The sequence below is a fragment of the Camellia sinensis genome, chromosome 8, assembly GCF_055761805.1.
Source record: "Camellia sinensis isolate YWXY chromosome 8, ASM5576180v1, whole genome shotgun sequence".
Classification (NCBI taxonomy): domain Eukaryota; kingdom Viridiplantae; phylum Streptophyta; class Magnoliopsida; order Ericales; family Theaceae; genus Camellia; species Camellia sinensis.
Window position 1 is genome coordinate 26,212,597 of NC_138968.1, and position 26,619 is coordinate 26,239,215.

Consider the following 26,619-nt stretch of genomic DNA (forward strand, 5'->3'; position numbering starts at 1 on the left):
GATTAAAGTAAAAATATCTTGAAAATAAATAAAAAAGTTAAAAAATGTATTAAATTCAATAAAAAATATCTCATATTCTTAAAAAAAAAAAACCTTAAAAATGATAAATTCTATTGTCTAAAATAATAAATATCAATATAGAACACCACTAAACCTTATTTTAAAAATACTGAATAATTTCTCCTTGTAGACTCTAATGAATCCACACCACCACAATATTTTTCTACTATGGGTGAAAATTGGAAACTCCTCAGATTTCAATTTCTCATCACCTCAACTAATTTTATGCTGTGTTTGGTTGAGACATTTGAGGAGGGATTTGGAAAGGAAAATGAAAAAGGTAGGTGAAATGTGAATAAAAATGCCTATATTTCACCTAGTTTCACACACCTTTTTCATTTTCCTTTCCAAATCTCTCCCCAAATCACTCAACCAAACACAGCGTTAAAGTATATAAAATCCTCCATTCTATATATACCGGAAAATATTGAGTTAAAATTTTGAAATAATTTTAAGAAGAAGGGAAGAATGAAATTCATACTCCTCTTAAAATTTGAACTCATGATTTTTTGTATGATAATCATATAGGCCCTTATCAACTAGAATAATGTAGCAATTTTCCGCTTTTTGAAGGCCACTTTGAAGTTTATGTCAAATAATTATCATTATATGTAAAGTAAAATTACGTGTGTCAAAGATTAGTCCATTACAACATCTAAATCAGTCTCAATAAATTAAACTTTTTAAAACTAAATATAGGAATTAAATTATGAAAATACTGTCCCATCCGCCTTAATAAATTAATTTTATAACTAACTATTATTTATAATTATAATACTTGGACAAAATTTGTTACGACACTATTTTATTTTCCATTCGATAATTTATCATTTTTTGAGATATTTTATCCTATTATTCTGACTTTTTTGGATACTGTTTATTGAGATGATGAATAATAGAAGAATTATTTAATAAAAGAATATTAGAATAAGAAATTTTAATATACACACCCTTTAAAAAGATTATATCATATGCACCATTTATTTTTTCTTCAATTATGATCAATTTTTTAATTATGACTTAAAAAATATATAGTTATATCATTTTATTATTTAATTAATATATTTACATAATACACACCTTTGAGGAGTACCATAGTTTTTCCCTATTAGAATAGATAGTCCAATGAATGCGAGAAAAGAAAAAGAAAAAAGCTAGATAAAACAGAAAACTGGTTTTGAATCATAATTTGGCACAAAATTGTTGCCTCATATTGATGCTCTTTCCAGACAAAAAAAATAAGATTATTTATATCAATACTTTCATAATTATTAATGAATATCATTTTATTTTCATTATTTATGAATTCATATATTTTAACTTTTTCAAATATATTTAATGTATGATGTTTACTCTTGTAGATCCCTTTCGGACCACCTCCAATAATAGCGCATTTATATAATTTTTATAATTGAGATATCAATATGTACGAATTTATAAATGAAATAAATAATTTAATATTTGTTAATAATTGAGGGAGTTAGTGTAATTAATCTTAAAAAAAAAAAAAAAACTACATCTAAGTTACTAATTTTTTTATTTTTTATAGCTAAGATAGTTTCATTTGTCCTGTTTTCGATACAAACAGCACGAATTTAAACCCCAAATAATGTCATCTACTAGTAATTATAAAATAAAATACAACTCAATTATTATTATTCTTATATACATATAAAATAAAATACAACTCAATTATTATTATTCTTATATACATATATGTAGTGTGTTTTGTGTTCTCTGGTCATTGGCGTTGTTGTGTTGGCTGTCCACTCTTTTTTATAATTTCTCTCTCCTTCTTCGAATCTTCTCCACAAGGAGAGAGAGAAAGAGGAGAGAGAGCCAATATTTCGAAATTCTTTTCATTTGTCAAACATTGATTTTCTCGGAGAGTCTCATCGTGTGAATCGCAGTATTAACATTGCTGGTTTGATAATTTTTTTGCAGATTTGGGTTGGAGAGAGAGAGAGAGAGAGAGAGAGAGATCTGACATTTCGACAATGGAGAAGCTCAGAACTGGGTCTCCGATGATGGGTTTCTCAGATTCCTCTACAGATCCTAAACAAGTCAAACGTTTGATCTAGAAATACTCTGTCGAAGAATCACAGCAAATTCAAATTCAAAATCACAAACCCATCTCAAAAAACACATTACCGACACGAAATCAAAAGATGATGCGAATGACGACGGGAAGTTCACCGGCCAACGGCGGCGGAGAAGGAGAGTGGGAGCTTAGGCCCGGCGGAATGCTGGTTCAGAAGCGAACTGACTCCGATCAACACCGCATCCCACCGCCCACCATCCGAGTCCGAGTCAAATTCCGGTCCATTTACCACGAAATCAATATCAGCTCTCAAGCCACTTTCGGTAACTCAAATCAACACCCAACAAAAAAACAATTGATGAAGTTTTCAGAATCTGTTTCTGTAAACAAATTCTGAAAACTTTTTTCATCAACAAAAATTCAACCAAACCATTGTTTGGTTGAATTTTTAGAATATATTTTCATAATTTTTGTAAAAAATTTACAAACTAATTTTACCAGAAAAATACACTAAAAAATTTCTTTTCTAGGAATTATCTTTTTGACAAAAAAAAAAAAAAAAAAAACTGAAAATTAATTTAGTAAAAAAAATAGTAATAAATAAAAACACTAATCATTGTCCTATAATTTTACATTTTTTAAAGGCTAAAATAGTTTTAGAAAGTTCAAAAAGTTCATTTTTAGTGTTTATATTTTGTCAAATTAATTTCTATTATTTTTTCATGATTCTGAAATTAAAATCAAAATAAAAATACCATTTTACTAGAAACAAGACAAGATGATAGAGAGGAGAGTTGGGTTTGTGATTTAGAATTTTTTGGGAATTGATTGCAGGGGAATTGAAGAAGATGATAACAGAGCCGACAGGGCTGCACCACGAGGATCAGAAGCTGCTGTTCAATAACAAGGAGAGGGATTCAAAAGCCTTCCTCGACGTCGCCGGAGTTAAGGACCGGTCGAAGATTGTACTTGTTGAGGACCCAATTAGTAAGGAGAGAAGGTACCTTGAGATGCGAAAGAATGCCACGATGGAGAAGGCTTCCAAATCGATCTCCGATATCAGCTTGGAGGTTGATAGGCTTGCAGGCCAGGTATATTTGCTGAATTTGATTGCAAATTTCCAGTTATCTATCAAGAATGGAAAGTATCAACCGTATTGGTGTACGTATCAATATCGATTTTACAATTATATGTCTATAGCAGTGAACATTAGTATTGGAAGCCCATAATAGTTACCGTTCAATATTTAAAACCCTAGTGACAAGAAAAACGTCTAAATCTTCAATTTTGGGCCGATGATTGAGATTTTTGAACTTTGTCACTGAGGTTTGAATCCCAAATTTGGCAAATCCGAATTCTTTTCATTCTTTGACGGACGAATGAGATTATTCAACTTTGCCGCTAAAGTTGGAATCCGATTCCAAATTCAGCAAATCCAGATTGAATTCAAAATGGGCATGTTGGTGTTTATAAGATGATAAAATTGTTGATAAATAATAATTCCATTTTTGTTTTTGTTAATTGAAATTCGGTAGGTGTCTGCGCTTGAATCGGTAGTCACTAAAGGTGGGAAGGTTGCAGAGAAGGATTTGTTGAATCCGACTGAACAGTTGATGAATCAACTGCTTAAACTGGATGCGATAATAGGCGATGGGGATGTCAAATTGCAGAGGAAAATGCAGGTAATTTTGATTTTGCATTAAGATGTAGGTTTTAGTTGTTGATTAAGTTCTCAATTTGACACGACATTCACTCTCCTGAAGGTGAGAAGAGTGCAGAAATTAGTTGAGACTCTGGACATGTTGAAGATCAAAAACTCGATGTCCATGAGCAATGGAAGTCCAATTCCACAGCAACAACCACCATTTCACCAACAGAGGTACTCTAATGAGCAAACACCATCACCAAATCAACAGCAGCAACCGAGACATTCTGTGGGGCATGTGCCACTACACAAACCGCCCCAGATGTCACAGTCATCAAGGCATTCCATGTCTGGACCGGTCGTCATAACCACACAATGGGAGACGTTTGATTCGGGATTGGCTATGGCGCCGGCCCAGACTTCAACATCCACAACTGCAGCCAGTCCTAAATTCAATTGGGATTTGCTTCTATAAGTAGTAAGTGAACCAAGTATATCTACATGTTCTAGTGTGCGTGGATGAGTGTGTTTTTTTGGATTTGTATCAAGTTTGGTTTGGTATATGTATCCTCCATTCTTTTGTGTACTTAGATTTTGTTAGCATATATACCCTTTTTTACGTGTCAATTCTGTTCAGAAAATAATTGAGGTTACTTTCATAAGGGATTAATATCATTGTTTATCCTCATTCAAGTCAATGCCAGTGGATGTTTTCTGGCATTGATGGTGATGTATCAATATCTTATGTAGATTTGTTATTTGAGATATATCATAAATTTCATTTGGACAATCTCTCTCTCTCTCTCTCTCCTGTGGGTAAAGGAGCTCAATCAATCCTACTTTTGGGTTTTTGTGAGATTCTTTAGAACAGTGGTTTGTTGATGTGTAATGAGTAATCTTTTATACCTTGCTTCTGTGGAGGATACAAAATGACAAAGAAGTATGAGCCAAGGACATTTTTGTCCTTAAATAACTAATCTACCCTGAATGATATACTGACAAGTCTGATTAAAGTGTTAATGCAGGAGATGATGACAAAGGGATTAGTTAAAATATTTAAAAGCAATAAATGTGATTTTAATAGAACTGTAACCTAAATTAAGTTTTTCAAAACTCGATGCATTTCTGAGTTTGAATCAAACTCATCTTGATAAGTGACGATATAGAATACCAAATTACATAAATGAACATGTGATTAGTTCGATTGAAATTTAGGCTAAGTTTGGTAAATTACTAAAAAGTTACTCAAAAAGTTAAAAAGTTATCACTATTTATCAAAAGTCAAAAATTACGACTGCACAACTCTCAATTTTAATTTTTCTCTACACATTAATTTATACAATTTTTTATTACATATTTTTTCATAAAAAGTCAAAAAGTTAACCCAAACATTCATATTTTTTTCCTCAATTTTTTAGTCCAAAAAGACAAAAAGTGCACTTATTTCACTACAAGAAACTTGACTTGCCGCCATAGGCTTGATAACCGCCACAATAGGTTTTTGCGATGTTTAATATTTTCGTCGTAGATACGGCCGCCGCAATAGCTTAACAGCGTTTTAAAAACGTCGCTAAAAATATTAGACGGCGTTTTTTAAATCGTCGCAAAATCTGTAACAGTCACTTCCACTTCCGTCACAATTAACGTATGACGTAATGATGACATCATTTAGTGGCGTTTTTTTTCTTCATTTTTAATACTTACCTCAGATGTGATGTCATGATGACATCATTTAGTGACATTTTTTTTCCCAAAAGGAGCCCCTTTTTTTTTTTTTAAAAGAACACAACCCAATTAATTGAGAATTTAACTAAGAATAGTGAATGTAAATTTAACTAGGAACAGCGATTAAGAATTGACTAATAATTAATATAAAAGAACACAAATTGGCTCAAATTTGAATTACAATGTCAAATTGAAGACCATAAAAATTCTAATTTATATCCTTGGAAATTTAATGTAACAACTTTTCGAAAGATAACCCTTTTGTTGTTTGGATTGATGTATGAAGTGTTATCATTCTCTTTCACTAAGGCTTCATATTTTGCCCTCTTCTTACACACTGGAAAATCAGTTCTTCACAGCATTATCAGTTCTGTAAGCATAGATGAAGAAATTAATTTGTAATTACCACACACTTTTCCAATGCCAAGCAAGAAATAAAACATTACAACTTTATATACCTCCCTGAGACCACTTTGGCTATTTCAGTCCATCTGTTACCAAATACTTTTCGAGCCTGCAGTGGATCTTAAAATATCAAATTCCCACAGACAATAATGGAGAAATAATTATCTAATTTTGAAATACACTTGGCATTATCTGTTGGACCATTGGAGACAACAAAACAAATGAACTCAAAGAAAATTTAAGGAAATTAATGATTGAACAAAGATAGTGTTACATATATAGTTCAAAAGAAAATATATCAATAATAGTAATAGAAAGGAAAAACTAGCTTGTCAGTATTGATATATCGCGACTTTTGAGTTCAGAAAGCATCAATTTTACCTCACATAAGAGCAAGTCTTCCTCTGGACACCACCCCCTTTCTTGAAATCAGAATTCAAGTAAGTGTACCATTTGCAATGGTATGTCACATCAACATTGGGGTTAGACTAAAAAACAGAAAATTAAAGAATTATTGGAAGACAAAGGAGATCATAAATTTTAAAAAAATCATGTTTTTATAAAATAATTAACCTTCTTCTACATTGCCTGGTTGATTTATCCTTGAATTTTGATGCAATGATTGCCCAACTACACATGTAAAACACAACAGAACCTATCAAATTCATTCATCAAACAAACAACCTTTCATACATTATGAGCAAGTTCAAATCCCTGATTTGTACAAATCAAAGTACAATATAAATAGGAATTTACTTGACAAGTTCCTACAATCAACTCTATAGTTTTTGGCACAAACTTGCCAATTATGTTGCAAGTACCCAATGAGTAAATCCAAGAAAGCTTTCTATGTTTTGTTTTTGTTCGATAAAATTCCTTAAAAACCTCAACACATTTCACCAAGAGAGAGAGAAGGGAGGAAGTTAGATACGATAATCCCTCTCTTGATAATAATAATAATAATAATAATAATAATAATAATAATAATAATTATGACATCACCCCTTCTTGGTATCAAAAGAGGCACCTCAAGTTTCATCAACTTGGTAAACTGCACCCAAAAAAACATGGAAAAAGGCATTTAGCATCGCTTGGTATTTCCTAAAAGCATTTTTGATGATGCAAAGTGATATGCCCTTAATATAGTACTATACGATCCATATTTAAACAAACATAGAAAACAGATAAATAAAATGGCAATTCTACAAGCATGTTTGGAAGCATGAAGACAAGTGCATTTTGACACAAATGGGTACCCACACATCCACATAAATGCAATCATATCAACCAAATTACCATAGACAATATATTGAATTACACATTATACATTGACATAATATTGCGTTTTTTCCTTGGTTCCAAATGGGGCTTGTTGCCCATGTATGCCCTATATAGGCATTACAAGATAAAGAGAACGGCTAGCATGCTTCACTAGGTCATACAATTGGATCCTTCTAGCATTGCACATGTTAAGCCTCAATCATATTAGCCCATTGTTTATAGTTTCACAACCTAAATGAGAATTTTCTCCTTAATTCTAAATTCTATTAGGCAGATTTCCCGGAAAAGAAAAGAAAAAGTAGTTGCTATACTCATGTTATTTACAATTGAAATAAACGTTAATATCCTTCAAGATAATTTAATATGAGTTGCGCTCACCTTCACTTCAAGTTTGTTGCAAATATTTTCAGCAAGTAGAACGGAATATGCGGAATGTTTGTCTGCCCTGGATGGATCTGAAGAAAGAATAATTACTGATAAGCTAGTTTAAGCGAATACAAATATTATGTTCCATTACCTCCAAGCAGCCATTCTCTATCAAATATTACAGCGATTGACAAGGGAATATCTTCATTCTTCAAAGATTTTTGAATATTACTAATGGTTTCCTTTAAGACATCATAGTCCATGGGGTTCCTAATCTGTGAATATAAAAAATCATGACGGATTTGAAGGAATGTAAAGAAGGTATTCCAAACTTATATTAAATAGTAATAATAATAATCATAATAAAGAGAAGATGAAGACGAAGATGATGAAGAAGAAGAAAGAAAGAACGAAGATGAATAGTTCTAACCAAATTGATGAAACAGTACCCTGTGGGAAACCCGGACATTCTTGAGCTTGCCTTGACCAGCAAGGCTGCTTGCCCTGTTTCTGTCACCCATTGGCACATCTGACAATATTTTCTACACATACTTGGATCTTAAAAAATAAAATTTCAAGCAACATATTTAAAATCTAAGAACTTAATGTACGATCTAAGACATTAATATATCTTGTGTCTGATTTCAAAAGAGGTGAAAGCAAACCAATACAACAACAACAACAACAACAACAACAACAAAAAAGAAGAAGAAGAAGAAGAAGAAGAAGAATGAATGAATGAATGAATGATGATGTCATTCTATTGATGGCTGATGCAGATCCACATGTATTAAAAAAAAAAAATGATAACTCAGTATTCGGCCCAATGGACCAGCTAATCTTATGAGATGTTTTATGCTGTGATGCCTTAAAGGAAACCAAATTTATAAAAGTTTCCCCCTAATTTTAAAGCAACGAAATAAAATCTTATTATTGTATATGACCTCAAACAAAATAGCAGATATGATGAAGTTTCTTAAAGAACATTAGAACATACCAATACACTACCAGGTCCAAGATAATTATCATATTCTTCAATCATCCAAGCAGTAGTATACATTCTTTTGGTCCTAGACTCCAATCTGATGCCTACAAACAAAACTCAACGTAAATATACTCCAAATCGTTGTTTTAACCATGAACTTAGCGAATCCAAGTCAGAAAACACTTACCTTGAGCCCTAGATCAATTTAGATCAGAGGGATTCGAACAATCTCGAAGATATACGCTCAAGAAAAGACGGAGAACAAGCTTTTCTACCTCAAGTAACTTCGCATCTCCACCAAGGAAGACAGAAATTTACAGATCATACATAAAAATTGATTATACATAAGAAAAAATAATAATAATAATAAACCTTTTTCCCAACCCGATCTACCATGAAATTTACAGATTTATAAAAGCATAAACATTTTCTCATACCTGATCTACCACGTATCTAATTTCAACCAGATCTAGCAAAAAATAGAACCAAAAAATAGAACCAAAAAAAATTATGAAATTAGAGATCTAGAGAACAGATTTGATACCTTAAGGGCCTGAGGAGCAACATCCCAACCCAAACGCGGTCTCTTTCTGGGACGACGATCCATGTCCGCGTGTGGAAACTCGATCACACGTTCCATCTCCATGATCGAACACAGATAGATCCAAATAGAGTTTAGAGAGAGAGAGATTTGCAGAGAGATCGAAGAGAGAAGAAGAGAATCGAAGAATGATAATGATTTGATCTGAGATGAATAACAGATTGAGATCAAGTTCGAGTTCGATGAAGAACAGCTAGAGCAAAGCCCTAGAGCGACAGAGATCGACGTTTGACCGAGGAATGTAGATCGATGTTTGATTACGATAGAGAGGAGCGGTGTGTGAGAGACTGAGAGGGAGTGATGTCTGTGAGAGTGAGATATCAGTGTAAGACTGAGAGAGACGGACCATGACGGAGATACGAGTGTGAGAGAGTGAGATCTGTTAATTGACTTTTCTTTCTTCCTTTTTTTTTTTAAATGTAAAATACGCAAAACACTAAAAAATGGCATTTTTTTAAAACGATGTTGTATAAACGTTGTTGTATGCCAATTTTCTTGTAGTGTTTAGGACACTCCAAACAACCCCTTATTTAAGTTTGGCCCGAAAGATAAATAAATCAAAACTTGGAACACATTTTTGACTCATGTGAAGTTTTCGAATTAAGTTCGAATGATTTACTACACACCTCGATTCAACTGGTTTATGGTCCTAGTTTTTGGATCCGAGTATTTTGACACAATTTTTCGCATGTAGAAAGCTGAAAATGGAAGTTAGGTCATAAAAGCTATTACATTGAGGGGCACATGGAATGGAAGGAATGTAGAAAGGAAATACGCTTCTAAATCTCTCTTTCACACACCTTTTCCCTTTCCCTTTCTAAATCTCTCTCCAAATCCTTCAACCAAACACAGCATTAAACATTCTAGAGCCAAGCTCAAATTGCTTATTCATGAAGTCTAAAAGTACTTGTTTATTCCCTCCTAATTGGATCCATTTGTATTGCTTTCCTCACAAAATAGTCCTAAATACAACATTAGGGTTTCTAGACTGGGGCTATTGAAATGTACGAATTCAGAAGCTGAGAGCAGCAAAGATGGCAATTCCAACGAAGGAAGAATCGATCCACTGAAGGAAACCATTTGTTTAACTAATGAGTCATAATAGATAGAGGAAACAACCCAATACCCCTGGACCATGCTTCATACAAACATGAAGTCATTCCTTGCAGTTTACTTAGTTTTAGACCAACTGCTGATGGAAATAAATAGCTACCTTCCCAAACTTGGAACCAACAATGCAACCATATGCTGCTCGAGTTGATGTTGCTTCTCAACATAAGGCTCGATTGTGATCAAATAACATAGACATACCCAATTATGTGATGTTTATAAAATATATCAATATCCAGAAGTTCGATAACCAACAACAAACATATATTAATGACAAACAGACTTTACAAATCATACAACCAGGGCAAAAATACATATATAAACTTACATACCATGAACAAGGGAATTTAGAACAAAGATGAATAAACATACTATTGGTGGTTAAAACAAGAATTTTTTGTTGATTGGGTCATGAAAAATCTTAAATATACTAATAATTTGTAAATAAAAGAAAATCTCAACACAATAAGGCTCTGTTTGATTAGCATGATTAATAGTGAGGGGATTAACAATCCATGGAATTAATGTACGATTGATTATCCAACTAGATTAGTAGGATAAATAATCTCTTTTTCACGGTTCTTTTGCAATGAACATGAAAAATACATAATACCAATTATATGTTTGTTTTGCATTATTAGTTGTAGGATTAAAAAATCTACCAATTTTATTAAATAAATGTCTATTGAAATCTAATTCAAATAGCAAAAATTGCAATCAAATATTAGAATGTGAGTTCCATGGATTGATTATCCCAATACTATGCTATATTGTGTCAAATCAAACAAACCATAATATTATAATTTTTGCCAAATATATATATATATACTTTTACAATTGCCTTGCATAACCACCTCATTATCAATGCATCATAAATAAACTAAAGTAGTATTGCGCAACTGTGCAAATGCATCATAACTGATGTAGGACAAGATTTTAAGATTTTTTTTTATTTTTAGTTTTAATATTTTTGATAAATTATTTTATTAGGAATCTTATAATTTAGTATAAATAATTTAGAATTATTAGGTTTCTTAATTTTATTATTTTAGAATTAGATTTTAACTAGGATTTTAAATAGTTAAGAATTCCAGTTTCCTATTCTCTTAGGTCTCCTAATTTATGTTGATTTAAGTTTCCTAGTTTATTTTAGAATTACTTTTCCTACAAGTATTAGATTTAGTTTATTATAAATAGCTATGTAAGCCTCATGGCAAAGACAACTTTTATATAACTTTTATTCATTCATTCAATAATATTTCTCTTCCTTGTGGATTCAAGGTTCTATTTTTTCTCGTGGATTCGAGAGTCCCTTTCGTCTAGTAGAACGATATCTAGTCCCCATGTATTCCGTTGCGTCAAGTGGTATTAGAGCATGGATTCGCCTAGCTCAATTACACAAGACAATGGAGCACACACAATCCCTATTGACGTTGATCGTAGGGTGGAAGCCATATGGGATACGATTGAGGAACATCGGCTAGAGGTGCACGAACTTCACAATGAGATTTGTAATCTACTTGCTGATTTGGGACTAATCGTCAACCAGAGGCAACCAATAGTTGACAGCAATTGTGCCGAAGGATTCACCCGAGGCCAACCCATTAGCTTACGTTATTTTGCAGAAATTTCATATTTTAACGGTTCAAGTAAGTTTCAAATAGAAGATTTTCTTGATTGGTTACTTGATCTTGAAAATTTCTTTGAATTCATGAAGATTCCTCATGAAAAGAAGGTTATATTTGCATCCTACAAACTTGATAAAATTGCATTGAAGTGGTGGAATGGGTTACAAGATTATCGAGTTTGCAAAGGTAAAGACAAATTTCATTCATGGTTAACAATGAAAAAGTTTTTGGCAACAAAATTTTACTTTCATGATCATGAAGATATATTGTCATATACAAATCAAGATACTTCTATGGAGTTGGTAAAACATTGCCATGAAATTATAGTTGAAAAAGAAAAAAATTCGCATCAAAATATTATTTGTGGTGATATTAGTTGTAAAACTAATAAGAAGATACAAAGTCTTGTTTGAGTGTTGATCATGTATCAACACATGGTAATTTGAATATTGAGGAGAAAGTTTTACAAACAAATCATAAAAATATTGAAGAAGAAGGAGATCTGATTGAGCCCAGTAACAAAGAGAAAACAGAAGAAGAGATAATACAACCGCTGTGTGCAAAAAAGAAATTGGTTGATGCTACACTTGATATTCCAAGGTTGATAGTTGGAGGATCAATTGAATTTGAGATGGTGCAACATCAAGAGAGCATGCAAGTTCTACACAAAGTAAATTTGGTTGATTTTCTTGGTGTAGAGCAATTTAATTTGATTTTCAATGCTTGTCTAATTAATTTTGTCAACCAGTTGAAGCATATAGAGAAGAACTGACGCAGCGGAATACACGGGGACTAGATATCGTTCTATTAGACGAAAGGGGCTCTCGAATCCACGAGAAAAAATAGAACCTTGAATCCACAAGGAAGAGAAATATTATTGAATGAATGAATAAAAGTTGTATAAAAGTTGTCTTTGCCATGAGGCTTACATAGCTATTTATAATAAACTAAATCTAATACTTGTAGGAAAAGTAATTCTAAAATAAATTATGAAACTAAATCAACATAAATTAGGAGACCTAAGAGAATAGGAAACTAGAATTCTTAACTATTTAAAATCCTATTCAAAATCTAATTCTAAAATAATAAAATTAAGAAACCTAATAATTCTAAATTATTTATACTAAATTACAAGATTCCTAATAAAATAATTTATCAAAAATATTAAAACTAAAAATACAAAAAATCTTAAAATCTTGTCCTACATCAGTCTCCTCTTCATTGAAAGAACTCGCCCTCGAGTTCATAGATCTGCCATTTTCCATGCCAAATAAACAGATATTTTGAATTTTTCAGTTACTTGCCCCTCTTCCAAAAGTTGTATATAGAAAATCTTAAAATCTTGTCCTACATCAATAACAAAGTTTATTCATTATTGAAAAAGCGATATGTGGAGACAGTTATGGTTAATCAGATTTGAAACTTAACGGAAGTGTATATATATATATATATATATGGTGGTTACTATTTTCGCGGGAACATTGTTGAGGATATATCATTCGTTTTATTTGTTCCTCATTTTTTATTTTACTTTTTTTATCAAATCTCTTTGATTGCAAATGTTAGTCTTTGAATTTGTGTTTAATTTTTTGTTGACAGGGTCATGAAAATTTTTAAATATAGTAATTTATGAATAAAATAAAATCTTAACACAATAAGGCTTTGTTTAATTAGCATGACTAATAACAATCCATAGAACTAGTGTTAGATTGGTTATCTACAGGATTAGTAGGATAAATAATTTCTTTCTTGTTATGATTGTTTTGCAATGAATGTGAAAATATGTAATACCAGTTTATGTTTGTTTTGCATTATTAGCTGTAAGATTAAAAAATCTACCAATTTTATTAAATAAAATGTCGATCGAAATCTATTCTGAATAGCAAAAATTACAACCAAATATTGAAATGTGAGTCGCATGGATCGATAATTTCAATCCTATAGTATAATATGTCGAATCAAACAAATCCTAATGTTATAATTTTTGGCCCAAAATATATATATATATATATATATATATATACTTTTACAATAGCCTTGCATAATAATCATTATCAATGCATCATATACATATATCATTCGTTTTCTCTTTTCTTCATTTTTTTAATCATCAAATCTCTTTAATTGCAAATGTTTAGTTTTCTTTTTTTTTGGTTGGGCCTTTTTTGTGTGTGTGTTTTTGTTTCAATAATGTTTAGATTTTAAGAAGCACAAAAGCAAAAAAGGTATTTACTAAATTTGCCAATTTTTAAAAGATTAATTATATTTACTACTCAATCAACCTTGAATATCAGCTTATCCACTCTACTTTAAAATTATATATTTACAGCATTCAACTATTAAAAGTCGTACAAAGATCACCTTTTGGAGGAGTGAAAGTTATGCAATTTTAAGAGTGGAGGGTTTTAAATATACAAGTTAAAAATTTAAGAGTAAGAAGATATTCAGTAATCCGGGAAGATGGCGGGCACTTCAATGGCTTGGGATCACCGGAGGTGGAGAGGAGGAGGTCAAGGCAAGCTTGGAGAGGGAGAGGTTGGCAGTGATAGATCTTTGAACACTAATGTAAAGTATGAGAGAGTGTTTTAGCATAAGACTTAGTTGTATTGTTGTTGTTGTGTCTCGCTGCATATACAATACGTTATATAGGCCGCAGGAGTATTGGAGCCCAAGCAAACTGTTGGACAGGTGGCTCGTTCTCCTCAACTCTGCCAGAAGTGATATAAGCCCTTCTGCCGTCTGTGGCTTGCCGGCAGGCGGAGAGCAACGTTTCGTGGCAGGCAGAAAGTAACGTTTCGTATATGCATTGAATGACATGAACGTAAGGTCATTGTTGCCTCTTCTCCAAGCCTGGTCGAGATAGAGTTGTCTTAGCAAGAAGACAACTATCTCGACGATCCCATGACCTCAGCCGCCAGTCCAGTATCCTCTGATGATCCCGAGCAGTAGTGCCTGGGTTCTGCTCCCAACCCAGGCATCCAAGTAGATAAATGGGCCAGGGCCCACCTTAGTGTTTAAGAGAGCCAAGGGCTCGCTTCCAAGTGACCAAGTAGGAGAATGGGCCGCGGGCTTAGCTCAATGTTTAAGAGAGGGGCTCGCTTCTGAGTGATCAAGTAAGAGAATGGGCCGCAGGCCTATCTCAATGTTTAGGAGAGCCATTGTTTATCAATCCAAGTAAAAGTGAGCCGTGGGCTGATTGTATTGTTGTTCTGCCTTGTAGCTAGGTATGAAGGACCATGGGCCCTGCGGGGCCATGGTGCTGCCTGTTGCAGGGCTCTTCATATCTAGATATATTTGGGCTTGTATATATGCTCCCGCTTAGGCTAAGCATATAGTTTTGGTTGCCTTGGCACATGGCGCCTACAGGGCTCGCCATGTATCAAACATACGACATGCCAGACGTGGTGCCTTATTGGTCTGCCACGTAGGTGGGGTTTTGGTGATGTGGCACCTGTAGGGCTTGCCACGTATTGAGCTTGATACAAGTACCCACAATAATGCCCCCCTGTACAGATGCTCTTATAGCTGATGAGAGTATTTGTACATGACTATGTTAAAAAGTTTTGAAAAATATTAACTCATGCAGACAAGTATTCAGATAGAGATGTCTAAAATTAAGCTTTTGATATAATAGGGGCATTTGGATTGCTCATGGAGAGTTTACATTTTAAATTTCATCCGGTGCGAGCCGGCCGGATAAAGATGTGGGCTTGTTGGGCGATGGCTTGATTCCGGGGAATTTCTACTACTTCACAGGAGATTTCGGCTTCATTCCATAGGCACCAGATTCCGCCTCTCACCCTTTCCATACCGCTAGGAGGGGGGGCAATGGTCTTGGTGTTAGGAAAGCCCATGATTTGGCTCATGAACTGGGCCTCGCTTCCTTCTTTTTTTGTGTTTGTGATGATGACGAGGTGGAAGCGTCTGCTAGAGTGTAGGTGCATGTAGTGTTGGAGGAAGTTGGGGCGAGCAACACCCTCAGTGTTGAAGAAGAGGATGTTAAGTGAAATGTTGAGCGGGATGTTTGGCTGGGCACTACGGGAAACGCTCTCTTCTCCTATGTTGAGATCTGTAAGGCTCTCTATGTCCCATCCAAGTCCCAAATCTTCATTTGGGTTTACCAATGGCGCTGACATGATAGAGATGTGGTGGTCTAGATCTCTTTCTGTCGGTCTTTGTGAGAGGATGTTGATACGGATCCTCTCGAAATGTGGGACTAACACCTGATTTGCCTGGCAGGTGGATCCCTGGAGAGTGAGGTTGATTTCTTGGTTTAGCAAAAACCAAGTATGGGACAGTGGTATTGTGTAAAGTTCTGGAATGGTTAGTGCCTTGTACCATCCTCTTATTTTACCCCGGAATTCTTCCGGCACCTCTACTACTGTATGAGCAGATATTGGGTGTTGGATCCAAGGGGATTCGAATGGTTGATCTTGGAATTTCCATGGAGGCATGGAGAGCATCTTTCGAAAAAACTCACACACAGGGCGGCGGTGAGTAGGAGTGGAGCTCCAAACTTTAGAGCTGGAGCATGAAGCTCTATAGCTTGGACCTCTTGGGTTTGGAGCCTTGTTCACCGGCCGCCAAACGGTGTTATCTCGGTGCCCCTGGCCGCCGGAAGCCATTTAGAGAGGATGGGTTGAAAGGAGAGTGTTAGTAATTGGATATGAATTTTGTCCTGCATTTGTGCTCTCTTATAAAGACGGGGAAGAGGTGTGAATTCATTGACTTTTTGCAGCTTTTTGTTGGGAAGAGCGATCTATGGAGAAGACGACTCATCAATTGGACTTATAGGTTTAGAGCAGACTACTAATAGTAGCTGATTTGGAGCTGCTTGGTAGTGTGCGATAGCTTGAGCGATTTGTTTGAAGAGTCTAAGGTTGTTGCAGTTTGCTTTTAATATTTGTAACAGGCAAAGAGAATTTTTGATTGGTTTAAAGATTTTCCTTGGGAAGGTACGACCTTAGTATGTATATAAATTTTTATTTATTTATTTATTTTTATTATTGTTATTATTATTATTATTATTATTTTTTGAATCAGGATCTCTGGTTGTTCCTTTTACCCATTGTACAGAAGGGTGTGTGATGGATTTGGTTACCCATAGCTGGGTTTCTTATACCATTAAGGGAGGGGCTAGGCAAGTTTGTGTTTGGATAGACTTTTCTGTTCTCTTTCTAAAAAACCTAGAATTCAACTTAGTGGGAAAGACTATAGAATCCAGAATATAGTTGGGAGAGGAAGGTTGACAGCTACGAAGGAGGAAAAGGGTTGCTGCCGGCGAGCTCCAAAGTGAGACCCGACAGCGCCTGTGTGGTACGAAGGCATCACGGCTTTTCTCACTCTGTTGTTACGGGATCGAATGGTGAGGGGCTAGATTTTTGTGTTGTTTGTTTGAGGGTGGGGAATCGAACCTCGAAGTCGCGAAAGGAGGAGAGAGACGAGTTGGGCAGAGAGAGAAAGGAGGGAAGAAGAGTGCTGCGAGTCACAGAAGGTGCCGTTAGGTGAGCTGCGGGGGTGCTGTGGGGCGGTCGATTGGGCTGTTGGGAGTTGAATTGTGATTCTGGTTCGGTTGCTAGGGCTGGGTTCTGTTTGGGTCTTGATCGAAGGACCCGTGCGTGAGCCATCAGCAACAAGGGTTGGGTTTCGATCTGTTTGGTTCGGTAAAGTTGGGTTTCTAAGGGTTATTGCTATGGGTGGATTCTGAGAGGAGCAACGAACCAGGAAACGAGCCAGGAAGGGGAAAAAGAAGAGCTGCGGGAAGGGGAAGGAAGAAGAACGGCAGACGCTCGTCGCGATTGGGGCTTCCTAATGTTGTAAAGGTATGGGTCTGTGCATAGTTGATTTGAATTATGTTTTCATGTATAGATTCATATGTTTTCATGTATAGATTCATATATATATATATATATGGTGCGATTTTGTGGAAAATAAAAGGCTGAAAAATAAAGGTGAGCCCCGAAATAATTTTTTATTTTTTATTTTTTTTAAATATATATATATATATATATTTTATTTAAAATGTATATAAATTTTTTTTTTTTGTTTGTTTTTTTTTTTTTTGTTTTTTTTTGTTTGTTTTTTTTTTTTTGGAGCAAGAGGCAGATCAATAAAAGAGGGTTGTATTATGGAGAAGTGGAGAGGTCTATAATAAAATTGTTAATTAGGTAAAAAGAGAAAATGTTGGAAAGTAATTAATAACGAATAATGGAGAAGTGTATGCTGAATAAAAAGAACTGATAGAATAAATATCGGAGAGCTTTTTGGCCAAATTTTAGTATTGTATTGCGAGTTATGGAGTTGTATTGTTTTATGATTTATAGGTTGTAAACAGAAAAGCTGAGCCGAGGGAAGCTCTAAAAGAATTTGGAGAAATAAAAAATAAGGTAAATAAATGAAATGATGAAGGGGAGATTTAATTTAATTTAATTTAATTTTATTTTTTGTTTTTTTATTTCTTATTTATTTATTTATTTATTTTTTAAATTGATGAGGTAATAGAGGACTGTAAATAAAAGGGAGCTATAAAGATGAAGCCCATGAAACAAATTCGGGAAATATAAGAAAATGAGGCGAGGGAGGGAAAAAAAGGTAATTAAATACATTTTTTTTTTCTTTTTTTTTTTTTTAAAAGAATTTCGTGAAAGAAAGATGAAGTGAGGGGGGATTTGGTTATGCGAGGGAAAGGGGCTATCCCAAAAATTTGATTTTTTTTTTTTTTTTGGATGGAAGAGTTATGCGAGGGAAAGGGGCTAACCAACATATGAGTTTGGTTATGCGAGGGAGAGGGGCTATCTCAAAAATTTGATTTTTTTTTTTTTTTAGAAGGGTTATGCGAGGGGAAGGAGCTATCCAACATATGGGTTTGATTATGCGAGGGAGAGAGGCTATCTCAAAAATTTGATTTTTTTTTTTTTTTGGATGGAAGAGTTATGCGAGGGGAAGGGGCTAACCAACATATGGGTTGGGTTATGCGAGGGAGAGAGGCTATCTCAAAAATTTGATATTTTTTTGTTTTTTTTTTTTTTTTTGATGGAAGAGTTATGCGAGGGAAAGGGACTAACCAACATATGGGTTTGGTTATGCGAGGGAGAGAGGCTATCTCAATTTTTTATTTTTTTATTATTTATTTATTTATTTATTTATTTTTTTGGGAAGGGTTATGCGAGGGGAAGGAGCTATCCAACATATGGGTTTGGTTATGCGAGGGAGAGAGGCTATCTCAAAAATTTGATTTTTTTTTTTTTTTTTTTTTTTTTTTTTTTCGAATGGAAGAGTTATGCGAGGGGAAGGGGCTAACCAACATATGGGTTTGGTTATGCGAGGGAGAGAGGCTATCTCAAAAATTTGATTTTTTTTTTTTTTTTTTTTTTGGGATGGAAGAGTTATGCGAGGGGAAGGGGCTAACCAACATATGGGTTTGGTTATGCGAGGGAGAGAGGCTATCTCAAAAATTTGATTTTTTTTTTTTTTTTTTTTTTTGGAATGGAAGAGTTATGCGAGGGGAAGGGGCTAACCAACATATGGGTTTGGTTATGCGAGGGAGAGAGGCTATCTCAAAAATTTGATTTTTTTTTTTTTTTTGATGGAAGAGTTATGCGAGGGAAAGGGGCTAACCAACATATGGGTTTGGTTATGCGAGGGAGAGAGACTATCTCAATTTTTTATTTTTTATTTTATTTTTATTTATATATATATATATATATTTTTTTTTTGGATGGAAAAGTTATGCGAGGGGAAGGGGCTAACCAACATATGGGTTTGGTTATGCGAGGGAGAGAGGCTATCTCAAAAATAGGAGTTTCATTATGCGAGAGAAAGGAGTGATGCAAAATATGAGTTTTGTGATGCGAGGGGAGGGGATTATTTTCAAAATATGAGTTTTGTGTTTAACTCAATTTTTTTTTTCTTTTTTTTTTTTAATGGATGGAAATAAAATAATGAAGGAAAAGGGGGGCTATCCCAAAATATGGGTTTTGCCTTAGCGAGGGAGAGAGGCTATCTCAAAATGGGAGTTTCATTATGCGAGAGAAAGGAGTGATGCAAAATATGAGTTTTGTGATGCGAGGGGAGGGGATTATTTTCAAAATATGAGTTTTGTGTTTAACTCAAATTTTTTTTTTTTTAATTTTTTAAACAAAAGAATTTTTGGTGAAATAAAGAAAATTGAAGCGAGGGAGAAGTGGCGCGAGGGGAAGAGGCCGAACTTTCTCTTTTTTGCCTGCGGGTCTTCTCTTCCCCAAGAGGAGCCCTTGGCTGCGTACACAGCGTGGTTGCGTTGGTTAGGCCTCCATGAGGAAGGTTGAGGTGCTGTTGGTCGCCATGAGTGGGGTTGCGGTGCTGTCATTCGTGCCCCTGATCTTACTGTTTCACTTATGTTTCGGGCCGCAGCGCATAAAGCGGAAAAGTCAGGGAAGTGGTGGTTGACCAGCTGGAGTTTATAAGTCGTGATCATTCCTTCAATGCACAATGATACCAGTTGGTGTTCTTCCATTGGGTCTTGAATGTCTACTGCTTTTTCCCTGAAACGGCGGACGTAAACGAGGATGTCCTCCCCAAGTCGTTGTGTTTCCCTCATAAGATGAAGGGTGGTTAACCTCTCTTCAACATAGAAGAACTTGATATAAAACTTTTTTACCAAGTCTTCCCATGAAGAAATAGAGCCAGCAGCGAGGTTAGCATACCACGAGAATGCTCGATCTGTGAGAGATTTGGAGAATTCTCTCATGCGGAGGTTTCGATCTTCTTGGTGAGCTCCAAGGGCGTCAAGAAAGCGTGAAACATGCTCCCTGGCGTTCCCTTTTCGTCCGTCGAAGCGAACAAACTTGGGTACTGTATATCCCGTCGGATATGGAAGACTTGCGATGTGAATAGGGTAAGGAGGACGGAGATCCAATTCTGGGGAGGCAGGGATATGACCTTTGTTTGTCTGAAGTAGGCTATGTATGTGCTCTTTTACGACCTCCAATGTTAATGGTTGGGACGGGTTCTGATTTGCCGGAAGAGCCGGAGAGCCAGTTGAAGCCACTGCGATGGGAGCTCCACTAATGGACCCAACTTGTGGTGGGGGTGTCTGGCTGGGAGCTAATGGAGGGAGCGGGGGGGCTGTTTGTCCTCCCGCTTGGGTTCGCGAGTCGTTTTGCGTAGTGAGGTTGGCTTCTGAGCCATTTTGGGGTAATGGCAGAACGCCATTTTGAGATGATGTGGGAGGGTTAGATGATGATGGGAGCGTAGGTGCCCTTTGTAAGGCTAGCAGGGCGTCCATTAAGAGTCGTTGGTTCTGTTGAAGGGAGGTGACGCTCTCAGTCAATACACGTAGTTGATCTGTTATAATCGGTTGGGAGGATTGTTCTTCCGGAGAGCCACCGGAGTTGTGTTCCGAGGTTTTCGCCAGGATCTCCCTACCGCCACCTTGGGACGTCGCTACTCCAGTCCCAATGTTCTTTTTAGGTGCCATGCGAAGCGAGCACCACTCTTCCCCAGCAGAGTATAATGTGGGTGAGAGGAGTGGTTAGAGGTAGTTCGGGAAGATGGCGGGCACTTCAATGGCTTGGGATCACCGGAGGTGGAGAGGAGGAGGTCAAGGCAAGCTTGGAGAGGGAGAGGTTGGCAGTGATAGACCTTTGAACACTAATGTAAAGTATGAGAGAGTGTTTTACCATAAGACTTAGTTGTATTGTTGTTGTTGTGTCTCGCTGCATATACAATACGTTATATAGGCCGCAGGAGTATTGGAGCCCAAGCAAACTGTTGGACAGGTGGCTCGTTCTCCTCAACTCTGCCAGAAGTGATATAAGCCCTTCTGCCGTCTGTGGCTTGCCGGCAGGCGGAGAGCAACGTTTCGTGGCAGGCAGAAAGTAACGTTTCGTATATGCATTGAATGACATGAACGTAAGGTCATTGTTGCCTCTTCTCCAAGCCTGGTCGAGATAGAGTTGTCTTAGCAAGAAGACAACTATCTCGACGATCCCATGACCTCAGCCGCCAGTCCAGTATCCTCTGATGATCCCGAGCAGTAGTGCCTGGGTCCTGCTCCCAACCCAGGCATCCAAGTAGATAAATGGGCCAGGGCCCACCTTAGTGTTTAAGAGAGCCAAGGGCTTGCTTCCAAGTGACCAAGTAGGAGAATGGGCCGCGGGCTTAGCTCAATGTTTAAGAGAGGGGTTCGCTTCTGAGTGATCAAGTAAGAGAATGGGCCGCAGGCCTATCTCAATGTTTGGGAGAGCCATTGTTTATCAATCCAAGTACAAGTGAGCCGTGGGCTGATTGTATTGTTGTTCTGCCTTGTAGCTAGGTATGAAGGACCATGGGCCCTGCGGGGCTATGGTGCTGCCTGTTGCAGGGCTCTTCATATCTAGATATATTTGGGCTTGTATATATGCTCCCGCTTAGGCTAAGCATATAGTTTTGGTTGCCTTGGCACATGGCGCCTACAGGGCTCGCCATGTATCAAACATACGACATGCCAGACGTGGTGCCTTATTGGTCTGCCACGTAGGTGGGGTTTTGGTGATGTGGCACCTGTAGGACTTGCCACGTATTGAGCTTGATACAAGTACCCACAACTAAATTTGTCAATTTTTAAAAGATTAATTATATTTACTACTCAATCAACCTTGAATATCAGCTTATCCACTCTACTTTAAAATTATATATTTACAGCATTCAACTATTAAAAGTCATACAAAGATCACCTTTTGGAGGAGCGAAAGTTATGCAATTTTAAGAGTGGAGGGTTTTAAATATACAAGTTAAAAATTTAAGAGTAAGAAGATATTCAGTAATTATTGACAGAGGTAAGATGCAAGTAACTCATTTTTTTAATAAAATTGTCTGAGGAAATTTTTGACCATATTTCAAAGAGTGGATGAGCACGAATTCCGATGACTTAACCGATTTGCAATCACAAAACAGTGAGTCATTCCCGACAGGAGTAATCAATCGAAGGGCATTCTAATGCTTCGATCAGTAGTGGCAAATTGAACTCTCAGAGTGCAAAACACGAGCGCAAGTGCTTGTGTACATAAATTCTGAAAGTTGAATTCATGTTTATAATTTCTTATTTTATTATCGAAAGTTTAGTGCATTTCCCTGCTCATGTTGCTATATCATAGATGGATTGTACCTCTTCTCTAACAATTTTTCTCAAAGTGACAAGTATTATCCTATTTATCATGGATGTTTCCTCAAATTAATCAACCATTTGTCTGGGCCTTGGCTATTCGAGCTCCGTGTTTGATCGGATGATTGATTGAACAAAACTTGAGTACACAATGATCAACCATTAGTCACCCTCTTGCAAACTCAGTCGAGCAGTGTAGTCGTACAAAATTACCTCCCACAAAAATTGAGATACTTCATTGAAAATTTAAGATCAATATCTTCACCCTCTAGTAGTATATTTTGGAAGTCATGCTCCTTATTGAATTTTAAGTGGTTAGTTTAGTGGGTGCAACTTGGAACTCAGAGGTGTGCTCATTTTGAGTTTCAGGTTCAACTCTAATTAGGAGCTATCCGCTCCTTAGAGCCACGTCCGCGAGCTCTGTCCAAAATTTGCCCGATCCATGTGGAGGTGACGCTTTTGCGTAAGTTCTAAACTTGGTCGAGTAAGCTTGTCTGAATACTCAATCATAAAAAAAAAAAAATAAATAAATAAAAGGAATCATGCTCTTTATTTTAAGGAAAATGCGTTAGACCCCCAGTGGGGGTGCCGGGGGTTCTTGCTGATTGGTTGGAAAACAATATTTTTTTTTTTTTTGGATTTCGGCCACTGGCAGTGTGCCATGTGGCACTGGGGAGTGCTGGAGGTGCCTAGTCACTGGGGGTCTGCAGCACCACTCTTATTTTAAAGGCTCACTTGTCACATACTTTTTATTTTTGTGCTTGACCTCTACTTGTACATGCTATTTGCCATGCATACCATGGTGGGGCCACGGTGGTGGAGGATAGAGAAGCAGCTAGGTCACAGTGGAGAAAGGGTATGAGTTGGTGGTTGGAAGTGATGGTGGCTGGATCAGACAGAGTTGTTGTTGTTTATATATATATATATTTATTTATTTAAAAGGTTAAGGATGTAAAGATGAGTGTATGTTTAGAATTATGATAGGTGCAAGGAGGAAAAGACAAAATTTAAAATTTTTAGGGGAAATTACAAAAAAAAAAAAAAAAAAAAAAACCTCAGAATTTGACTCTTGTAAAAAAATAAATTCTAAATTTTTAATTTTGTCAATTTAAATCTTAATCTTTTGATTTATTTTCAATTTAAACTATTGATCTATTTCTATTAAGTAAAAGTAATGAAAAGATTATATTTTAGAAATTAAACTCAACGTAAGTATATATAAAATATGTAAAATATTATTTTTTTGTTAATTTTAATGATTAAAATATCATTTTTTTTTATTGATTTTACTTAACAAAAATAGACATATGTTTAAATTGAAAACAAATTAAAAATTATGGTTTAAATTGATAAAATAAAAAATTATTTTGTTTACAAAGGTTAAACTTTGAGGATTTTTTTTTTTTTTTTTTTTTTTTTATAATTTCTCCAAATTTATAAAGGGAGCGTAATTAGAAAGTGGGTGTAAGAACCTAATTTGGTGGTGTAAATAGAAGCACCTAATTTTTATATTCAATTAATTTTAGGGATTGGGCTTGGGCTTTTTGGGGTTGGGTTTTGGTGAATTGAACAATAAGAAAAAAAGAAAAATGAAACTCATGGGCCTCGTGGAATGGCTCCTGCAAACTGCAAACCAAGTTCATTGGCAAACTTCCTATTCATTCTTATTCACAATTTTATTTTATTTTATTTTATTATACGAATTATAGATGACTAAATTTTTTTTTGGCAAATTTCACTTTACTCTTATAATTTGTGCCACGTGTTCATACTCTAAACCAATTACTTATTACTTAACTCCATATTGTTCTCCCATCCCCAACATAAATTGTGGGCCCCTACTCATCTCTACCAATCAAAACATTTTGTATCACCACGTGTCCACATTCCGGGAATACTAAATAATCACCCCACATAACCCCTATGTAGTTTGTGGACTGCAATGCACTGTTAAACATTCCGTTCAACTTAAAAGCCAGTGTGAAACACATGGCAAATATAAGAGAGTTATATGTGTATTTTCAAATTTTAAAGGAGTAAACCGCACATGAAATAAAGTATAGGCACTACTACAAAAATAATTAAAGATCACACTTTGACAAATGAAAATATTTCACTTTTATTAGAAGCGTGATAAAAAAAATTAGGTTGATATTTTAATTACACTTGATTTGATTGAGTGTGATAATATTTATTTTTTATGTCAACTTTTAATTAAGTGTCATTATATCTTTTTTTTTTTTTGAAAAATGCCCAAGACCCCCTTTCTTCCCCACCACCCCCACTGTTTTTTGATTGGCTCAAATTTTTATTTTGTTTTTTTATTTTTTTAGTCTTGAGAGCACAGCCCCCCACGTGGAGCTGGGGGTCACCCTCACTTGGAGATGGGGGTCACCCCCACTAGGGGTCCCCAGCACGGTTGTTTTTTTTTTTTTTAATTTTTTTATTCACACTTAATTAACGTGTGATTGTATATACACTACTACAATAATACTTAAAGATAATATTTATTTTTAATCACACTTTTTAAATAAGTGTGATTATATATATATATATATATATTTTAAGTATTATATATATATATATATTTTAATCACACTCCCTAAATAATTCTATAAAATATTTTAATTTGATTTTTATATAAAATAATATTCCCAAATTCGTGCCTATTCTACCCATGATTGAGAGAGCACGACTCTTTCCTTTCCTAACAAGATTGAATTTCCCAAATAGTATATGTCCTTTCTCCTTGTCTTCTATTTTTGAAACGAATACCTAATTTGTTTTCTTCATCATAGCTCCGAACCACCATTGAAGTTACTTACTCAAACCACCATTGAGTTTGTCTTTTGAAATTAAAAACCTCTTGAAATTTCTGGTGAGTTCTCTGTTTTATGCCCCCTTTGTGTGTATATATTTAAGATTATGATTATTATTAGTGGAATTTTATAGATATAGGTTTTCATTGTGAATGGGGGTCTTGGGTGGTAATGATATGTGTTCTGTAAATCAAAGTTGAAATTGGTAAAGTTTTTGTTAATGGTTGGTGGACTTTACAGGAGGTGGGTCTTTGTTAGTTGCTTTGTAGAATATGCAACTCCATGTAAATATATGTATAATATATTTATTTAACACAAACAGAACTACATTTGGGAAAAGAGAAGGACTCATATTGTAGACACCCCATTTTTGACGGCGCTTACGACTTGGACATCCTTGCATACACACCCGATGATGAGTCTATTTGCTCACCAAGTACTTGAAATCCTCAGCGGAATGCCACAACTTTGAGCCTTTCAAACCCTATATCCTTTTTGTCTCATTTTTGGACCATGCTTTGGTCTTTCTAGCCCGCAACCTCTGGTGGCCTGCCGGGCATCTCTAGAGGCTGCCGGCCATCACTTTTGGGCTGCTAGCTACCAGTGATGGCCGGCCGCCCACTAGTGTATTTTGCAAATATTTTATGCCAGTTGTGCCAACTGTTTGCACAGATGCACCCATCTATCCCCACGTGTAGGGCTAGATCTCCTTGAGGGAATTTCATGTTTTCTATATATAGAGACCCCCCTCTCTCTTGTAGCAAGGTTAGAAAATTTTGAACTCAAAAATTTCCCCCCCTCTCTCTCTACAATTCTCTTTCTCTCTAGCAT

General features: G+C 35.5%; 2 protein-coding genes across 23 annotated transcripts; one reads left to right on the plus strand and one right to left on the minus strand.

The window, feature by feature from the left end:
• The first annotated feature begins 1,201 nt into the window (after positions 1-1,201).
• LOC114278902 (BAG family molecular chaperone regulator 2) lies at positions 1,202-4,536 on the plus strand. Its single transcript, XM_028221062.2, has 4 exons — positions 1,202-2,424; positions 2,936-3,192; positions 3,637-3,783; positions 3,865-4,536. The coding sequence occupies exons 1-4, from the start codon at positions 2,229-2,231 to the stop codon at positions 4,219-4,221; spliced, it is 957 nt and encodes a 318-aa protein (XP_028076863.2). The 5' UTR covers positions 1,202-2,228; the 3' UTR covers positions 4,222-4,536.
• A 1,040-nt stretch (positions 4,537-5,576) lies between these two features.
• On the minus strand, positions 5,577-9,474 carry LOC114278901 (putative ion channel POLLUX-like 2). 22 transcript variants are annotated; one of them, XM_082882340.1, is made up of 11 exons: positions 9,053-9,474; positions 8,696-8,800; positions 8,521-8,612; positions 7,954-8,052; positions 7,675-7,798; positions 7,536-7,602; positions 6,904-6,927; positions 6,450-6,506; positions 6,258-6,364; positions 5,930-5,985; positions 5,577-5,841 (listed from the first exon to the last, which is right to left on the minus strand). In XM_082882340.1, exons 3-6 carry the CDS (start codon positions 8,581-8,583, stop codon positions 7,538-7,540), a joined length of 351 nt encoding a protein of 116 aa, XP_082738466.1. In that variant the 5' UTR covers positions 8,584-8,612; positions 8,696-8,800; positions 9,053-9,474; the 3' UTR covers positions 5,577-5,841; positions 5,930-5,985; positions 6,258-6,364; positions 6,450-6,506; positions 6,904-6,927; positions 7,536-7,537. The 22 variants fall into 22 exon arrangements, 18 of the variants coding, with proteins under 18 accessions (XP_082738466.1, XP_082738458.1, XP_082738465.1 ...); XM_082882332.1 differs by having other exon boundaries at positions 7,536-7,612; XM_082882339.1 differs by lacking the exon at positions 6,904-6,927.
• Positions 9,475-26,619: the final 17,145 nt, after the last annotated feature.